This window comes from Cynoglossus semilaevis, chromosome 14, assembly GCF_000523025.1.
Source record: "Cynoglossus semilaevis isolate Cse_v1.0 chromosome 14, Cse_v1.0, whole genome shotgun sequence".
NCBI classification, from domain to species: domain Eukaryota; kingdom Metazoa; phylum Chordata; class Actinopteri; order Pleuronectiformes; family Cynoglossidae; genus Cynoglossus; species Cynoglossus semilaevis.
The window spans coordinates 17372166-17391592 of record NC_024320.1 but is presented as its reverse complement, the minus strand read 5'-3'; the positions used below and the strand labels follow the sequence as shown (position 1 = coordinate 17391592).

The 19427-nt window shown below is 41.3% G+C and overlaps 2 protein-coding genes across 9 annotated transcripts in view; one reads left to right on the top strand and one right to left on the bottom strand.

Moving 5' to 3' along the window:
• sec31a (SEC31 homolog A, COPII coat complex component) lies at positions 1-15727 on the top strand. Of its 8 annotated transcripts, none has more exons than XM_008325550.3 (28): positions 3-471; positions 1487-1566; positions 2246-2369; positions 2492-2690; positions 2781-2876; positions 3077-3217; positions 3325-3467; positions 4172-4271; positions 4361-4522; positions 5324-5476; positions 5558-5788; positions 5898-5972; positions 6085-6123; positions 6784-7080; positions 7222-7339; positions 7615-7793; positions 7872-7998; positions 8659-8804; positions 9468-9641; positions 9912-10124; positions 10836-10937; positions 11326-11428; positions 12029-12418; positions 13069-13124; positions 13220-13504; positions 13745-13864; positions 13956-14027; positions 14217-15727. In XM_008325550.3, the coding sequence occupies exons 2-28, from the start codon at positions 1488-1490 to the stop codon at positions 14394-14396; spliced, it is 4104 nt and encodes a 1367-aa protein (XP_008323772.1). In that variant the 5' UTR covers positions 3-471; position 1487; the 3' UTR covers positions 14397-15727. The 8 variants fall into 8 exon arrangements, with proteins under 8 accessions (XP_008323774.1, XP_008323772.1, XP_024918389.1 ...); XM_025062621.1 differs by having other exon boundaries at positions 4-471; positions 12029-12367; XM_008325549.3 differs by having other exon boundaries at positions 5-471; positions 13217-13504.
• Positions 15728-16556: 829 nt separating this feature from the next.
• The window catches only part of enoph1 (enolase-phosphatase 1), a 3554-nt gene continuing 683 nt past the window's right edge, over positions 16557-19427 (bottom strand). Inside the window, exons 2-7 of the mRNA XM_008325554.3 lie at positions 19374-19411; positions 18636-18737; positions 18188-18390; positions 17746-17878; positions 17468-17591; positions 16557-17338 (exon numbers count right to left, since the gene is read on the bottom strand). Coding sequence (XP_008323776.1) covers positions 17199-17338; positions 17468-17591; positions 17746-17878; positions 18188-18390; positions 18636-18737; positions 19374-19411 — 740 coding nt within the window. The 3' untranslated portion in view covers positions 16557-17198. The remainder of the gene's footprint in view (positions 17339-17467; positions 17592-17745; positions 17879-18187; positions 18391-18635; positions 18738-19373; positions 19412-19427) is intronic.

Below are 19427 nucleotides of genomic sequence, written 5' to 3'. Positions count from 1 at the left end.
TTTTTAATAAAACTGCGTCAAAGGGGACTTTGTTGTTTTTGGTTATTTCGTGTTTATTTTTGCCTTACTGTGGAGAGAAACACGGGTCTAGTCATTATCGAGAGCGGAGAAGAACTATGCAAAATGTGTTTTGTTTGCAGTGTCTGCTACACGTTTATTTACACAAAATATTAGTATAACTACTTTGACCTACGAAAATCGGGAGTTTTAAAGCCGTATGCATAGACTTTCACCGGAAGTTGTCGCTCTTCTTCGTCGGCAGAGGGAGGTGGTTGCTCAGCTTGTGCCACGTTGATGGAGACCAGTGTGGACGTGGAAAGCCGTCTGCAATCCGCAGCCGGTACCCGGTAGTGTCTGTCCGTGGCTTTTCTCTGGTTTTTGGCCTTGAGCTGAACTCCACCGAGGAGTGTGGGCATTGTTTGTCTTCTATTTGATGTGTGCGTTTATGTGAGAAGGAGCAAAAGAGACAAGGTAAGGCGCTTTGGACAGACGAGACAGTGTAAGTGTTGTATGAATGTTGCTCAGCCAGCGAACGAGCTACACAACCCATTAGTGAGTAGCATTCTGTTAGTACACACAGTACCATGTCTTTACACTGTCATAGAACCCCCTTTTTTAGCAAATGCTTTGCATACGCAATGATTAGCTTTATGCTACAATTCTACATTTGCGTGAAACACCGGCTTCAGTGGACTGATCCCACACTAATCAATTTACGACCCTAGTCTGACAGTCTGTTGCTCTGAAAACGTGTAAAATCACAAACAAACAATTTAAAACTCCTTAAACTGCTTCAAACACCGCAGTCTTATGTAGCACTTGATTCACCCATGACCTTTTAAAAACCGAATGAAAACCCCTCACTGCTGTTGCTACAAACCTCTGACCTATGCTGCGTTTTTGTTTCATTCGTGCACTCGCTGTCTTGTTTATTCTGCTGTAAAAACACATTAACACCTCATATCTCAAGAAATGCATTGTTGTACTCAGGTTGCATCAGTTGCCAATATAGCAGTCTGCCATATTTCGAAAAGTATTGCAAGAAGCCTGTTATTCTGGTGTAGCAGTACTAACGAGTGTGATTACAAATTAGTATTAAAGTATGCGTTGTATATACCTTGCACTTATTACTTCATGTTAACTTTACTGCTTACATATTGTAAAAGTACATACCGTATGAACCTTACATACTGGTTGATTGACTGGGCCTGTACTGCTGAATTATCTACATATCACACACCAGAGATTCATTTTTTAATTTTTTAACTGTAATGATTTACTGGCATTAAGCTAAATTGCATAAATGTTTTGCTTTAGGGCAAACTCTGTATAAATGTCACAGAAAAAGGTACTCATGTTTATTCATATTTTTAAAAGGGTTATTTGTTTATTGGTCACATGTCATTCATTTAGTCGATTCTTAACTGTGGCTTTTCTACAAGTTATTCCACAGCTGTTTACTACACGATCTACCCCATCATTTTAGGATGAAACTCAAAGAGATCAACCGCACAGCCATCCAGTGCTGGAGTCCTGCTCAGCACCACCCCATCTACCTGGCCACAGGTATGAACACCTGCACACGTCTGCTACCAAGGCCACCATAATCAGTCTTTTAAATGTCGGTGAAAGGGATTCTGCATCATTATCTGAATTGTACATTTTAATTGTGCATGTTAGTTTCACAAAAAACAACAGGGTGCTTTTGCTGTGAACCCTTGTTCGTGGAAAAGTGAAGAACAATGGGTGTGAAGTTGTTTATATAACAGTCAAGAAATTTAGTCTCACGCTAAACTTTTCATTCCCAGATCCAGCCCTTGTTTATGTGGGTTTAATCCCAGATTGTCAGCCTGGCCGTTAACATTCCTAGTTGCTAGTGTGACAATCAAGACCTGTAATGTGTTGTATAAAGACAAACGTATTTGACAAAGTTCAAATGCTTTTTTTTTTTCTAGACGTACGAAAACCATTAATCAATATATTTTCTGACCAATATGTCATATAACGTCATCCATAGGTTATTGATGACTTTTCTGCAGGGATTAAAAGTAAACATAGACTAATGAGAATAAGAAAAGACATTATACGAATGTAACTTTTTTAGTGGTTATTGGATACGGTACTTAGAGCAGCTTCAGTTGTTAATTTGGTCATTAAATACCTCAAACAGCAGCACTTACTGAATCTTTGAAGTGAGTTTGACTCCTACATTTGTTGGTGTTTTTTTTTCTCTGTCTTTTCTCAGGAACATCAGCCCAGCAGCTGGATGCCTCCTTTAGCACCAATGCGTCTTTGGAGTTTTTTGAGTTGGATCTGGCTAATCCATCTCTGGATATGAAGTCATGTGGCAACTACTCCTCAACTCACAGGTTATTCTTAGTTCCTCAACAACGTCACATCGTACCAGACTGCGTTTGACCTGGAGGTTAAAAGCACTTAATTGTTTTAATTTTTGAGCTGGTGTGTGTGTCACACATTTCTGTCCCTACAGATATCACAAACTGGTATGGGGTCCCTACGGGATGGATGACCAGGGTCACCCCTCTGGTGTCCTAATTGCAGGAGGGGAGAACGGCAACGTCATTCTGTATGACCCAGCAAAAATAATGGCTGGGGAGAGCGATGTGATCATAGCTGAGAGTGACCGACACACAGGGCCAGTCAGGGCTCTGGACATCAACCCCTTCCAAGTACGAACTATTTAACCTGCTGTTTGTTCATTAACCGTGCAGTTTGATTCAGGTCTTGATCTCACGTGTACTTTATCTTCTTCCCTCCAGCCAAATCTGGTAGCATCAGGTGGAAATGAGTCTGAAATCTTTATCTGGGACATGAACAACTTTGGTTCTCCGATGACACCAGGACCTAAGACGCAGGTAGATTTATTACATTTAGCCACTTTCTTCTTCTACTTTTTAAACTGAAGGAGAGGGCAACCCTCCCAGACATTCAGTCTGTAGTCAGCTGTGAAACAAATCTTATACTTTGTTTAATGATTTCCTGTAACACTCCACCTTGTTGGGCAGAAGATGAGAATATTTACTGAGTGGAATATTTTTTATTTTTTCTCCTATAGCCTGTGGAGGACATAAGCTGTGTGGCATGGAACAGACAGGTCCAGCACATCCTGGCCTCTGCCAACCCCAGTGGCCGAGCCTCGGTGTGGGATCTTCGTAAGAATGACCTCATTATTAAAGTCAGCGACCACAGTAACAGAGTACGTCTTTCTCCTGGTTCCCCGTCTGCTTTTGTCACGATCCTTCTCCGCTTTTCTCACGTTATACTTGATACATGACATGTACATTTCTCTCTGTTGGTCGTTAGATGCACTGTTCTGGCTTGGCCTGGAACCCAGAGGTGGCCACTCAGCTGGTCCTGGCCTCAGAGGATGATCGGTTGCCCGTCATCCAGATGTGGGACCTGCGTTTCGCTACCTCTCCTCTCAAGATCTTAGAGAATCACACACGGTAGGCAGAGCTTTGAGTGTGACACACAAAACAAAAGAAAACACCAAAAATATCCCATAATAATTGATACTAATGGGTGGAAAGGTTTTGTTGACTAAGCAATCTTTTTGAGCAAAGAGTGTCAGTGTTCAAAAACTGAGGAGTGAGCTCTGTTCTTGGACCTTGATCGTGATCAGCACTTATATGTATAAGTCCTTGAATTCTAATGTTGTCAATGTGTCACTATTTGTATGATCAACTTAAACATATATATATATTTTTTATTTATTTTTTTTTTAAAAAACAAGTCATAGACCGGGTGGAATCTGGTCAGCGTTTGACTCTGACTTTGTTCCGTTTATCTGATACAAACAGGTGGTTACTCAGCCCTTTTACCCACACTCGTTTATTTGCCATCTATATCTGAAAAATGGTTTGTCTTCAACCTCTCTGATTAGACTCCGTCTGAAAGGCTTTACATTTAAAATTATTAGGAGACATCTTGTTCACAGAAATTAACCTTAAAACAATAATTATATTTCATCAAAATCAGGCCACAGTGCTGGCACTTTTGTCTCATTACTGCAGCACTGTCGGCTGAATTGCTTCTCACACTGACATCTGTTTCATGACTCGACACTTTGTGAAAGTGAAATAAAGCCACAGTTTAATTTTTGTGAAAAAGTTCAAACTAATCCTAGAACCGTCTGGTCTCTTTTCTTCAGAGGTGTTCTGTCCATCGCCTGGAGCGTGGCTGATCCTGAGCTGCTCCTGAGTTGTGGTAAGGACAGCAGGATCCTGTGCTGGAATCCAAACACTTCAGAGGTAAGAGTCCACTGTTCAGTCACTCGCTCACACGTCAGAACACCACTTTACAAATCAACAAACTGTGAGTGTCGTGTGTGATTCTGCAGGTGCTGTACGAGTTACCCACCAGCAGCCAGTGGTGCTTCGACATCCAGTGGTGCCCGAGGAACCCTGCCGTGCTGTCAGCCGCTAGCTTCGATGGACACATTGACATCTACTCCATCATGGGAGGCAGCGACCGAGCGCAAAACCAGAGAAATGCTGACCAGGTGAGGTTCAAACGTCAGGAGATAAAGACGCGGTTTCTGTAATCAAGCACAGGCACGAGAACAATGTTTTTAAGAACGCTCTTATCTATTTGGCTTGGATCCAAAGACATAAGAACAAAAGCGGCAACCTGCACATGCAGTGGTGCCTTTGATTGACAAGTCAAAGGCAAAGAGGCAAGACAAAGGCAAGACAAGTTATGCAAAGTCAAAGTTGGATTCCATGTTTTAAGTAGTGGACCCTAAATTATAGGTGTAGCAGCTTGGAAACGCCCGGCCGGTGTTTTTCTGTTCTGCTGTCAATCACATGATCACTTAACTCTTATAAAGAAATCATGTTTATATACGTTTCTGACAATGCAATGTTCAAGTGGGTACCCTATTATTTTTATTATAATATATTTTCCTTATCTGATCTGTGCTTAAACCCCAGTGGTTTTATATCATTAATGATGCCAGTGCTTCATTAAACATTGGGTATTTTTTCATTTGTAAATGACTCACTCTTAATCATTTTATTTTGATTATTGTTTAAAAAACATGCATTACTGTACATCTCTATGTATTGTGTACATTTCCCTGATGTGAAATGTTAAGCCCCAGCTTACCCATGGTGCAGCTTCGTCTAATACACCAGTTATCTTTGTTGTCACTCTGTGATAAATATATCATATTGTCTTATTTTTTTAAATATTTGGACAGATTTTTTAATATACTTCAGTCATTGTAGAAAAGAAAATGGTTGTTAAACACTCTCCTGCTGCTTGACTTTTTTTTTTTTCCTCTAACTCACCATCCTTCCAGATTAGCACTTCATTCGGGAACATGGATCCCTTTGGAACAGGCCAAACGCTGCCTCCGCTGCAGCTGCCTCAGACCACTGTGCCCCCAGCTTCAGTAAATCCTCTGAAGAAACCGCCCAAGTGGATCCGCAGACCTGTTGGAGCTACGTTTGCTGTGAGTTCTGTTCCATGTGTCTTTCTGAGAATTCAGCTTTTGTTTTATTCACATTGGTTGTCCTGGATGTTCTACTTACAGTTTGGTGGGAAGATGGTTACTATAGAGAATGGGAAGCCAAACCCTCAGCAGCCCCAGCAGCCTACTCACCATGTGGTGCATATCAGTCAGGTCGTCACGGAAACAGCCTTTCTGAAGCGCTCTGATGAGCTGCAGGCCACTCTGACTGCAGGCACCTTTGTGGATTTCTGCCAGGGAAAAATCAGTGCTGCTGAAAATGAATTTGAAAAGACTCTCTGGTCTTTTCTCAAGGTATAGAAATAAAAAAAACAACAACAACCCAACAAACAATAAACAGTATTTAATAAACAAGAAGTAAATACTTCCTAAACGTTTTGCCTGTGTATCTTTTGTTTTTTAGGCTAATTTTGAAAGCGATATCCGCATCAAGTTTCTTGAACTTCTGGGATACAACAAAGAAGAGTTGGCCTTAAAGGTGAAACGTTCTTTCTTGTTACTTAGATTCTTTTTATGGACTTGTTAATTTGATATAACTTAATTTCTGGTTTGGGTTTATTTTGTATTAAATACATCAATTTATGTTTCAGATTTCTGCAGCCCTAGAAGAAAAACCTGATTCTCTCAAAGTAAGTTCAACTGATTTGACATTTTAGTGGAATATTTTCTTTACGGATCAGTACAGCTGTAGTGAAAACGTGAGTAGGATTTTGTTGCTAAACAGCTTCAAATGATATGCATCTAACTTCCTGATCACTGTGATTGACAACACCACAAAACGAGCAACTTCTTTGCGTTTTATTTGTTGAAGTGTCACAATAAGTGACCCCACCCTTCATGTTCTACTTCCCCTTTATTGTGTGCACAGAGGAACATGGAAGATCAGTCTGTCACTGTCACTTGTGTTCCACTTTCTCTGAATGGATTTTTGATGTGATGTGTTTTTGATTAATTGTCTTTTCAGGATTTATACGGTCGCTTGAAATCCTCATCCTTCAATGTTATGTTTTACAGGCAATTTAATTTCTTAATGACCCTATGAAAAACTCAAAAATTGAGATTTGAGATTTCCATAACTCTCTAACACGTCACCTTCTCTGGGTTGAATATAGTCATTTCATGAATCTGAAAACGTTTTTCATCCTAATTTTTTCCGTGGCCTGTTGTCAGCCCCAATACAATTCATTTTTAAGTCTTTTTACATGTGTTTCTTTCTATTGGCCAAGAAAGTATATGCCTCCACTCTTCTATTTCCTGCCTCCACTCTTGTGTTTTCTGCTACCATTCAGCCGGTGGAACCTCCTTCGGTCGTTCAGAACCCTTTACCTGACCTCAGCCTGGCTGCAGCTGTAGACAATCCTGAAGCAGCGTTTGACCTGATCGCTGCTGCCAACATCCAACCAGCTGACACCCTTGATCTGGACTCCCCTGTCGAGGCAGACGATGAGAAGGCAGAGGATGACGATGAAGAAGAGGATCTTCTTGCCAGTGATCCAGAGGAGGATGTGGTTCTCCCAAAGGGACAGACAGAGGAGGATGAGAAGGAAGAGGAGGAGGACGACGAGGAGGAAATTGCATTAGATGAGGTTTGACTCATTTTATCAGTACTATTTTGAAGATGTAGTTTTGTACTTGTATAAAAGCTTACACCTGCAAACACCTGTTTTTAAAATGGCTAAAGAGACTTAACCAAAAAAACATTCTAATGTTCTTTGCTGGTGTTTTAGGAGACCCCAGCACCAGTGAAGGAGCCCAGTCCAGTTCAGTCCACAGCTACAACATCAGAGGTCACTCAAGTCACAGCTCCAGCCTCTGATGAAGGAGTCGACCTCATCATCAGTCAAGGTATCAATACTAGCAGAATCAATATTGACAATATCTGGAACGATTTTGATTGGAAAGATAAATTAATAGACTTTAAAGCAGCACTTCACTTGAAAAATTAATATGTAAAAATAGATCAAGGTCACAAAGGAAAAAAGGAAACGTTGACTGTTAAAGCTTATCAAATTAATATTTAGCCATTTGAAGACTGATAAGTTTTATTCAAATCACTTCATGTGATTGTTGTCAGGCTTGTTTATTTTCTAAAACAATGAAACTTGTCATTTTCCTGCCAGACGTGGACGGGCTCATCACACAGGCCCTGCTGACTGGAGACTTTGATGGAGCTGTGGACCTCTGTCTCCATGACAACAGGATGGCAGACAGCATCATCCTGGCCATAGCTGGAGGAGCTGAGCTCCTGGAGAAAACCCAAAAGAAATATTTTGCCAAAACACACAGTAAAATAACCAAGGTGTGCATCAACCAGGGGGCGCGGGGCGTTCAACAACCACAGGGTCATTTTAAAGTGCCTTAACAATCTGTTCTGCAGCTCATCAGTGCCGTGGTGATGAAAGACTGGCACCACATCTTGAAGACGTGCAACCTGCAGAACTGGAAGGAGGCTCTAGCTGCTGTCATGACCTACGCTCAGCCAGAGGAGTTCTCCTCTCTCTGTGGTCAGTTTGCTTTTTTTATTGGTGTGTGTTGTAATTCTGGGAAAAAGTTCTGACAATCAAAAAAATTGATAAAAATAGCAAAACCTTTTCTTTAAATATTTTTTATTTAATTCTAAACATTTTTCAGAATTTCCTCTATGTAGGACTGAAGTTTCTTTCATTTTTATTTAGTTTTGGAAAAATTGAAATCATATAGAGCTAGATAAAAAAAAAAAGTTTTTAAAGGATTCCATTCAAGTTTGTTTTAAAAAGCTCTTTTTTCTGAATATCGAAAACCTTATCAAATTAAAACAACATAGCTCAACACAAGCAAAATAAAATTAGATGTTGACTAAAGTATACACCAAACATTAGCCTTAAAGTACAATCATCAACTGCCACAGTGAAACCAAGGTACATATGTGTACAGACAGCACAGTATTGTATTACACCCACTGAGACAGTCGGCGAACTACAGTATTACATGACAGCCATCGTCATTGTCTGCAGCAGCTGTATTACAGTAATACGTCAGGAACAGTAGCGCAGAAAACAAACATCACTACACTTCATACTTTGTCCCAGCATCGCTCAATGTTGCTAATGCTGTGTTAGGGACTCCTGTCTCTGATTGATTTCTTATGTCTTCTTAAACCTAAATCTTACCTTCTTGTTTGCCAGACCTTCTTGGTGCCAGACTAGAGACAGCAGAGGGCGCTGACCTGCAAGCTCAGGCCTGTCTGTGTTACATCTGCGCTGGCAATGTGGAAAAACTGGTAGCTTGTTGGATGAAAGGTCAAGAAAGACACTGCCCCCTGTCTCTCCAGGTGTGTTACTGAACTTTGATTCAGTTAAAAAAACTGTATTTTTTTAATATCAAGAAAGAAGAATTTTTTATCATCATTATTTTAGTTTAGTTTTGGTCATAAACCGGGAAATAAGACAAAAATAAGGCTGTTTCCTGGGAAAGAAAAAATATTTTTTTCATCTTTGCTTTTGGACAACCGGTGGGTGTACTTTTATTATAAATTTAAATTAAAAAGTGTTCTCCAATAACCTTGATTTTGATTTCCCTTCATCTCTGTGAGTTTTTTTTTTTGGCTTTTTTTTTTTTTTTTCAGAATAAAATAGCATGTTGTGCAGGCAGTTAACTTGCTTTCCTGGGAAAGAAAAAATATTTTTTTCATCTTTGCTTTTGGACAACCGGTGGGTGTACTTTTATTATAAATTTAAATTAAAAAGTGTTCTCCAATAACCTTGATTTTGATTTCCCTTCATCTCTGTGAGTTTTTTTTTTTGGCTTTTTTTTTTTTTTTCAGAATCAAATAGCATGCTGTGCAGGCAGTTAACTTGCTCCAGGGATGCTGCCTTATCCCTGCAGCAGTGACAGAGAATTAGCTTTATATTTCCATGTGTTACAGTGACGTCAGAGAGATACTATTTGATCTTGTATAAAAGTTTTATTGAGCTGTCGGGTCTCTTCCACTCAGGACCTTGTGGAGAAAGTGGTTGTGCTGCGTCGTGCAGTGGAGCAGACCCAGCACTCCAGTTCCACCACTGTTGGCGTCCTATTGGCTGAGAAGATGAGCCAGTATGCCAACCTGCTGGCCTCACAGGGCAGTCTGTCCACCGCCATCACCTACCTGCCTGACAACACCAACCAGGTAGGAAGTACAGCTGTGATTAAGAACCTTTTTTCAAGCTATATTACAGTTTTATACATTAATGACTTGGTCGCATTGATTCACATGAATAAAGGTGCAATAGTCACTGAAAATAAAAGACGTTTAAACACTGGAAGTGGAGATGATTTAAAATGTCAAAACAACTCTTTTAACGCAACGTTTGACTCGTATAAAAAAGAAACAAATGCTTTGCTTCATTTTCATTTTCATTTCACTCCTCACCTGTTGTTGTTGTTGTTGTTGTTTCAGGTTGCCGTAGAGCAGCTCCGCGACCGACTCAGTCGAGCTTTGGGACAGCAGGGCACGGCTCCCGCTGTTCCCGTGCAAACCCAGAGAACTCAGTCCCGACAACGGCAGACTCAGCAGGGCTCCTCGCTGCCACAGCATCCTTTTACACCAGTGCAGCCTCCCATGGTGCCTCCCTCTGCCCCTGCACCAGCCCAGATGCACTTTTACCAGCCAGTATGTTCCTTAAATTACAGAGCGTGTGTCATTTAAATGAAGAATAATTCTGAAACAAATAGAACCACAGGACGATGATACATTCATTAGCCATGTAGTTTTTTGTAATATTAAGAGCTGACAAAAGATGACTATTTCTGATGTGATTAATCACAGACTGTGAATTAGTTGAGATGAAACAGCGTTCTCAAATATGACACAAAACAAATCTGTAAACGGCAGGAACAGAAAGACCAATAACAGCAGGTCTGTGTTTCCAGTTATCCAAACGATAGAAAAATGTCAAGAAAATGAGGTATAACTCAACATGCTCATCGTGATGGTGCCTTGTAGAAAGTTGTTGTTGTGACGTCGTTGTCCTCAACAATGTTTTGTTCTGTCCACCGTTACGACTGACACGCATTTATGTCTGCGGTTCTTAAACTGAACCACTGTTGTCTGTTCATTTCTGTCCTCTGTGTGACAGTGACCACTTCATACTAACTGACCTGTCTAGTGCTGTCAACATTCCGTCACATGGACTTCCATTCTAGCCAGGGATCTACTGTCTTGTTCTTCTCCAAGTATTAACACGTGTGTTTCTTGGACACCGTTGGACAGAATTCTGGAGACACAAACTCCAATTGTTGTCTGTGCTGTTGTGGTGCTGTTGTGGTGTGTTCGGTCCTGCAGCCATCATTGGTTTGTGCCACGTGTCTTTATGTGCTTTAGGTGAGGGTTGCCCCCACTGTCACCTCCTGGAGTAACCAATGTCCCACAGCTCTCCCCAATGTCCCTCCTCCTCTTCAAGTAGGGAACGCCTCAGAGCAGCAGGTACAAACGCCGCCCCCTCAGCTGGACGCATGTCACGTGACTGTTCCAATGATCAGGCATGGCTTTTCACTCTGCACCTCTTTGACTGTCCTGCCTGTAACCTTGGCGTCTGAGCTTCTAATCCAAACTACCATCTGATGTTCTGTCCATTTGCTTCACCTTCCTTCATACAGGCCCCTTGTTTGTTTTTCCAACAGCGATTGTGCATGACTCTAAATCTGCCGCTCCTTCCCTGCATGCAGCCCCTAAACACAGGAGATTTTAAAAATGCCCCTTTGACCCAGTGTTGGCAGAGGAGACGGCCTGGTTTGAACGAGCAGCATCGATAATCCAGATGTCTTCTCCTCTTCTTTATCTTTTTTAATTGTGTTTCACTTCTGTTTTGCAGACGGAACCTCCGAACCCCATGTATGGCATGAAAGCTTCCTCTTCAGCTGCTCCTCCTCCAGCCTCCTCCACTCCTGCCTACATGCTCTCCCATCAGTACCAGCGTGAGTATCTGATTGGACACAGAGTGAAGGAATTGTCCCTTTTATACCAGGATTATAGACCGTGCTGTTTTAATTTATTTTATTTATGGGATAAAAGTCAAAAGGTTCTAAGATCAATGTTATCATTTTAGAACGCTGGCACCAGGATTCTCTTATTTTATTAACTAAAACATGGAACGTTAAACGTCTCTCAAGGATTTTCCACAATTTCGTCAACTTTTAGCGTTATGTCTTTGTCATGGGTTGAGGTTTTTGTTCATTTTTTTTTCAAAAAGAAGACGCATTGACACAGTGGGTCACAACAACCGTACACAGGACTGGGAGTTTGGTGCATCTTTACAGTGTGTTGTTATTAATGTCTTTTCTTTCTGGACCTCCTGCATGTAGAGCTGAACGGTCAGCTGTTAGAGTGGATGGTCTTTCTCCACACATTGTCTTGATCTGATCACATTTTATTCTGTCAGTCTCTTTGCATGTTAGGTTCACTGTTCTGTAAAATGCATGTTCATTTGTAGCCTCTTGTCTGTTTCCACCAAATGCCGCCGTTTGTTCAACACTCTGTTCTCTAACCGTTTCTGTTGTTTCCTGTGTGACCCTCAGCCAACCCTCAGGTCAACCAGTACCCAGCTGGAGCCGGGGTACAGTGCCCCACCTCTCCTGCCACCAGTGTCCCTCTTTCTCCTGTAGACCTGTGCTCCCCTGCTCAACCTGGCTTCCTCTCACCATACACACAGCCCGTGTCTATCTTCTATCACAGACAATCTTCCTTCAGTCATGCTCTGTCCTCCACTCCACCGACGCTCAACCCCTACTTTCCTAATGCCTCCTCCTGTTCCTCCGCTCTGTCTGCTCCTCTGTCCCCTGGAGCGTCTTTCCAGCATGGAGGACCAGGATCTCCTGTGTCATACATGCCTCTCTTTCCACTGAGTGGAATCTCAGGTACACTGCATGACCGTGACACCGACCCGACCCCCGCCTCTCAGAGAACAGGTCTGCATGGCTCTGATTGTCGGATCACGATTTACTAACTCCTCCGTCTGAACTTTTAACTTCCTTAAACACAAACTTCACACCGGACTCACTCTGAAGTCTGGAGTGCACTGTAGGACAAATGACACTTTAACAGTAACTGTAACTCAAATTAATCGGTGAGGTGATAAATGATAATTTTTTTTAAATATGTTTTTATAAATAAGAATAATTCAATATTTAATTGTTGATAAATTATTGTAATCAGAACTTTACATTTAAACTGGGTGAATAATCTGATACAACACATCAATCAATACACCAGCCAATGAATGGGTACTCAATGTGTGCAATCACTTTATAATTAAATACAAAGCAGGGATTGGTTAAAGGAACGTTGCACACACACTTTCTCAAAAAAAAAAAAGTGACCTTTTTTACAGGGTTTTCAGTTTTATTACTGAAAATCAGTGCAAAAAAAAGTGTTATTCAGTAAAAAACTGCTGAATATCTGCCTGATTAACCCTTACATTACCAAAGTACAGACTGAAGTCAATTTTGAGAAAGTGTACCAACCTTCCTGAGGAGGTGGTTTGTAAAAAAACAAACAAAAGGTTTTGTGGCTTTTCTTTAGTGAAGATGTTATTTATTCTTCTCTCCTGAATCTACAGGGCCTCAGAATGGCTGGAACGACCCTCCAGCTCTGAGCAGATCATCAAAGAAGAAGGTAAGTTCATCAGCCGGGTAATGGTAGTGAAAGTAAAGTAAACTGGTAAAAAAAACTCTTTATATATTAAGGAAAAGTCTGTCCTTTTTCAGCAGGTTCTAGAGAACTACACTCCCCCTGCACCCATCACTGCTCCCATCATGGCTCCACTTGGTGCTGACCCTCAGGCACAGTCTGTGCCCTGTGGAGCTCCTCAGGGCATGGGTCACGGTCTGCACAATGCCCAGATTCCCTACTCTGGCATGCAACAACAACAACAACAACAACAACAACAGCAGCAGCAGCAGCAGCAGGTCACCTCTCCAGTAACCCTGAACCCTGGACTGCCCAAGAGTAACACAGAGGGAGCACCGGGAGCCCCTACTGGAGATATTGTGCAGGTACAACAGGAATATTTAGTTTGTCAGTAGTTGCTTTGTGGTCAATTTATCATGTACTCGTGGTATAACAGAAGAGGGCGGTACACAAGCCAAAAAGATTTAGAACCATTGTATTATTTTAAATATCCATGAATGTCCATGCTGTAAATTATACACATGCTTTCTTTGATTCAGAAATGTCACTTTGTTATGTAAAAATGCTGATCACCTTGTGCCCCCCCCAACCCCCCCCCGCCCCAGCCTCTGAAGGCCATGCCCGCTGAAAAGATCATGAAGAAGCCCATCCCTGATGAGCACATGGTTCTTAAGACCACATTTGAAGGACTCATCCAGAAGTGCTTGGCTGTAGCTACAGACCCTGTGAGTTCTGCTGATGGATACGACAACACAGTTGATCCTGGTTCTGAGTTTCCTCATTAATTCCTGTTTTTTTTCTCTTCTCTCTTCATAGCAAACCAAGAGAAAACTTGATGATGCCAACAAACGCTTAGAAGCACTTTATGACAAACTCAGAGAGCAGACGGTGAGTATCGGGCTGGACTTGTCTTTTAGACCTGGTGAAAATATTCAAGCCATTTCTGACAAAGATACAGTATCGATGATAACCTTTGACCTCTGAGATCTGTTTGAAAACAGATTGAGATTCTCGATCGATGTATGATGTTGCTGTCATGGAACATCTTTACGACTCTTCCTCCATATTCATCCTCAGCTCTCTCCAGCCATCGTCGGAGGACTGCACAACATCGCCAGGACCATAGAGTCACAATCCTACACCGAGGGCCTCAACATTCACACCCACATCGTCAGTAACAGCAACTTCAGTGAGACGTCGGCGTTCATGCCCGTGCTCAAGGTGGTGCTGACGCAGGCCAACAAACTTAAGGTCTGATCAGACAACATTGATTGTTCAAAGAATGTGTCCCCGGTCCAGACAGACGGTGGAGAGCCGGTAGTCAGGGCCGAGCTGAACGGTTTTAAAAATAATTCACAGGAAGTGAAATGAAGATTTCAGAGATGTATGAAAAAGAAACTTTCCCTTTTTTTTGTGCCACTCACCTAAGCCATGTCTCATCACTCAGCATTAAAGGGAACAGTTCAGAGCCCGATGTAAAGCAGGTGGAGAGCAGATAAAGGGCTAAACTGAGTTGTTTTTTTTATTTTAAAGTAGCTCGCCAGTCAGTGATCAGTAAAACCAAATGAAATGTCATTAGTTAACATTTGAGTCATGCTTGTAGGAAATTGATTATGATATCTGAACAATTTCACAGATTGAAGCCATGTAAACTGCAGACCATCTGTGTGAGGAATACATGTATTTGGCATTTACAATACTAAGGGAGTAAATGGAAGAACTAAAAATATATAAAAATCAGAACGAGACCCAGGAATTTTAGGGCATTTTATCAGTGTATTTGTAATTTGAGGAAAACATTAGTCTTGTGCAAAACGCATGTCCTTCACTACCGCACAGAGAACCGTAATTAGAGAAATTTTAGCTTGCTTCATTTTTAAAGTGTTTGATTTTTTGTGCAATAATCACATACTTTTATGATCCATGAATATGTGCTTTAACCACCACAAACCTTTACTTTGTTTTCTTAAAGTCAGTGCAGGCCTTTATGGCTTTTTGCAGTAGATCTGCAAAACAGACTGCAGGGATGTTTGTTTTAGCAGCAGACGTGATATGTATTCATTAAAAAAAAGAAACATTTAGCTGTTCGAATTAAAGCCAACACTTCCCTCTGCGAGCATTTCAAGCAGCATCACTGTTTCGATCCATCTGCACCGAATATTGCATTTGCTTGTTTTCCAAACCTGCATGTAATGGCTTTCTTTCACCGCGTGATGTCACTGCATTAGACGGCGATCAACTTCAACCTCATCTGTAACAGACATTTAATCATTTTTGTTTTCTTGACTTGTTTTTTCACAACATCTATGTAGTCACATGTCTCAGCAAAGTGCAATGGACGTCTTTTCCTTAAGTGTGCATGCTTTACTCCAACGCTACAGTCGTCTTAAATGGACACGGGGAGGATGGATCTGTTTGAGTCAGGCCTCAGGAAGAGACTGGAATCAGACGTGTGTACTTGATTTTCATTCCAATTCTAATGAGAGCGACAGTCAGCCTCCGTTTGTGTTGTTAATAAAGGAAAACAAGTCTTTGTTTTAGATGGACTACATTCAATATTTTCAATAAATAGTATTTATTTACGAAGACGTTGTCTATGTAGTGACCATTACTCTGTCCACGCTGTTAATCAACACCGACGAATAGTTTTTTTTTTCAGCTTTAGATCTGGTCATAAAAACACTATCTACCTTTAAGCAGTCATAACTGTAACAAAGCTAAGCTTAGCCTTAAGGCTAAGTACACGTTTGGATGCTAAGGTCCGTCCTGCTTACGTCACGTGCGTAATACGGTAGTTCTTTTGAGAGAATCTGCGTATACGCACTCCAACGCAGCAGTACCACTGGATATCGTGGGGGCAGTGTTGAGCAGTGTAGCCCACGTGAGTATATAAAAGGAAGAAATTGTAGACAATGACAGAACGACAACAGCTACAGGTTTTTTAATCACATCCTCAGTTATGATTCTGAGATTCTACACGGGTCGTACAACGCCCGGGTCTGGTTACGTTACTCCCGTGCAAGTGCCTGGTGACCAGTGGGTTTAGCTGCAGCCTCACTGAACACCTGAACATGCTAAAGCCGTGGAGGATGAAGGTTCGCTGAACTACACAAGGTATAAAACACTGACAAAGTTATGAGATAAGGCAGAAAGACACGTCACTGGACCAAAGGTTCTCACAGAGTCCATGCCGATAAAGTAGGACTCTAAAAACATGAAGCTCGTAGCATTAATCAAGAAAACACCTGATTTAACGCTTACAAACTTACATGGAGGTCGCGTATTATCTAGTTTCAAAAATGTAGTTTTTCAGTTTGTCTGTTGACCCGTTTTCACGTTTTTTAGTTATTTTCTTTAAGACGCAACCAGACCAAGAAACAAAAACAACTAACTGTAAAAAGACTGTCGAGACTGCTGTCTGTGGGACACCACACGTATTTATTGGAAGCAATTTTCTGGAATAATAATACCAACCATTTCACACAATTTATACAGCCTTAGCCATTTGAGGTTAAACACCAGGGAGGTTACAAGGCAACCTACACAACAACTACAAAGATGGCACACGGAGGTTTGACGGTCACTGGACAAATCAAAGACAATTCTACACAGATTTTAAACAGCTCGTTTGTCTGCTGCCTGTTGCAACTACACTGGTTCTAGCTTCTGAAACATTAGTTCAACCACAGCCACAGAAATGTGGTGACAAAGTACCTGCTCACACACACGCCTACACACTGGGTCTGATAAAAGTCTGAAGCCTCTGACATCGACTACAGTAGAACACAGTTCATCTAAAAAAGGTAAAAAGATACGGTGAGCTCATATTTTACATCTACAGCTTGTGCCAAACAAAATGTTTAATGTAGAGATTCTCAGGTGTAGGCGTAGAACTCTGGTCCAACAGTGTCTCATACACTTTTGGAACTTTTAACCATTACCCAGAGGGGGAAAAATAAATCTAAATCATTTTTACAAAAATGTGCAACAGGAGTGGGGGGCAAAGGAGGAGCAGGATAATAAGAGGTAAGGTCAAAGAAGTTTTCTTGTGTTGTTGTGTTAAACTTGTCCTGTCAGTTCCAGCTGGTTGAACGATGTAACGAGGTTATAGTGAGCTTGCTCCTCCTCCGTCAGCTCCATGTTCCCAGGTCTGACCACCACCAGCACGTTCACCCCGGCCTCCTCAGCCGCTTTGGCCTCTGCAAAGACAAACCTGGGCGTTTATTTGTGCCACTCTGAGCAAAGTATGGTTCGCATACAGGAAGTGGTGTGATTGTGTTGTTTTTGCTGTTCTATCTCTACCACACTGGTGTGACGACACCACTCACCTCGACTGACGTCTGTCAAAAATGTTATCTCGTCCGGTCGACAACCAATTCTCTCTGCAATTCTCTGGTAGCTTTTTTCATCCACTTTAAGTCCTATAGTGGTGTCGAAATGGCCATCGAATAACTGCAGAGATTTAAACCAAACAGCTGATTAGGCGGTGGTTCCCAAAGTGAGGGGCACAGACCCCCACTCAGGTGCATATCTTGTTTGTCGTTGATTTTCTTTTTTTTTTCATTTATCACACAGAGGGAGAAATACACACGTTTTCTGCACTTACATCTAATACGTCTCCCTCCACAGAGTATCTGAAGAGCAATTTCTGTGCCTCTACACTTCCAGAGGAGTAAATATAAACTTTAAGGCCTCGATCTCTCCACCTTCTGATTGACGGGGTCACGTCCTGATAGATCCTGTTGGTAAAAGGCCACAAGTCAGAAAACACTGCATTGTTTGTTTTTAAGAAATCTTTGTTTACTTAAAAAAGTGTTAAAGCACATGTTATTACTGGTAATTTCACCTAAGTTATTTAAAAAATAATAAGTTTCTTTCACACCAGGTCTTAACCTGTTTCTTTGTCTCATTTAAGGACAGAAATTCCAGTTCTTCCGTTTCTGACAGAATGATGCCGTCTGTCACACACCTCCCAGTACACACAAATCCCGATTGTTGTTTCAGTACAGGTCCATATCCAGTAGTGAGTAAAGCATCAGTGTACTTACTCGCCTTTGATTCTCCCTGAAGCATACGCCGACCGCCACATGTGACCTTGGAGTTGTTTGAGTGCCGTTGACTTCCTGTCAGCTGCCATCTGCCACAGTACGTTGTCCACGACTTCTCTGATGGCCTTCTCCTCGTCTGTGTGCACCGTCTCGTCCACGGTGTGGACAGGACAGGCCCGGTGCTGCTTCATGTCCTCTTCGATCTGTGCAAACAGTCAGAATTGTACAGGTTCCAAATAAGCATGGAGGCATAGTCTGAGTTTCTTAAGCCAACGCTGATCGAGGAAGTATGTTGCCGCCTTGACACAAAGTTTATTTTCTACAAATTATTATAAATGTCTGACTTTTCTATTGATGGATTCAGTAATTAACAAACACAAATCTCTTAATGAATAGTGAAATGAAGTGCTGTGTATTGATCCCCAAGTGAAAGTCCTGACATTGTTACCTGTTTCTTTAACAGATGGACATCTTGTTTACATTCGTCCTCCTCCCAGTGAGTAGACAGATGGTCTTCGAGATGCTCTCTGATGTATGGGAATAAGATGTCCTAAAAAGAACATAGTTATGGCATTAGATGCATTCAATAGTAAATGTTTTGAATTAAAGAGTTTTTAATGAATAAATAATACAAATTTGATTTTGTTAAAAACAACACAATCCTGTGAAATTAACCATTTGTTAACCAATATCTACTTACTTGCCGTGTCCACAAATAAGCACTATTTTCAACTCTTTATTTATATAAAAATATTTTAAACTAATACACTTAGTGTATTTTTTCCTATTTAAGTGCCTTGTGATAAATGTCTTTTTTTGATCATTTGGATAGTTTATATTTTGAATCAAATATAACACGATTTAAAGACTGTAATTTATATTGAAAGCAAAGTCACTTCCAGAGAATGTAATCATAGTTTTTCGATGGAGTATAACTACGACTTCAGAGATTCACCAAACTAAGGAATATTGTTTTTTTAGGTCTGTGTACTTGTGGGGCGGTGACTCTGTCAATAAACAAATAAAGAGCTACGTCAAAGTGAGACTCCACCACAAATCATTCCCACTGACGTTGTTCACCGTGACAGTCGCCTGTTACACACTTTTGTTAACGTCTGCTTCGTAACGATTTTATCAAATGGTGCATTAAGAATGAACTACAGTAACTGTTCCAGCTCAGTCCTACCTTAACGAACGTAATTGGTGTGGTAGTGCCTTCAATATCCAGTAACAGCGCGGA

Bases quoted from the DNA above. Each gene is read 5' to 3' on its own strand.
- sec31a (XM_008325549.3), top strand. From the start codon at position 1,488: ATGAAACTCAAAGAGATCAACCGCACAGCCATCCAGTGCTGGAGTCCT. The intron at 2,370-2,491 runs GTTATTCTTAGT...CTGTCCCTACAG, and splicing joins AACTACTCCTCAACTCACAG to ATATCACAAACTGGTATGGG. The intron at 3,468-4,171 runs GTAGGCAGAGCT...TCTTTTCTTCAG, and splicing joins ATCTTAGAGAATCACACACG to AGGTGTTCTGTCCATCGCCT.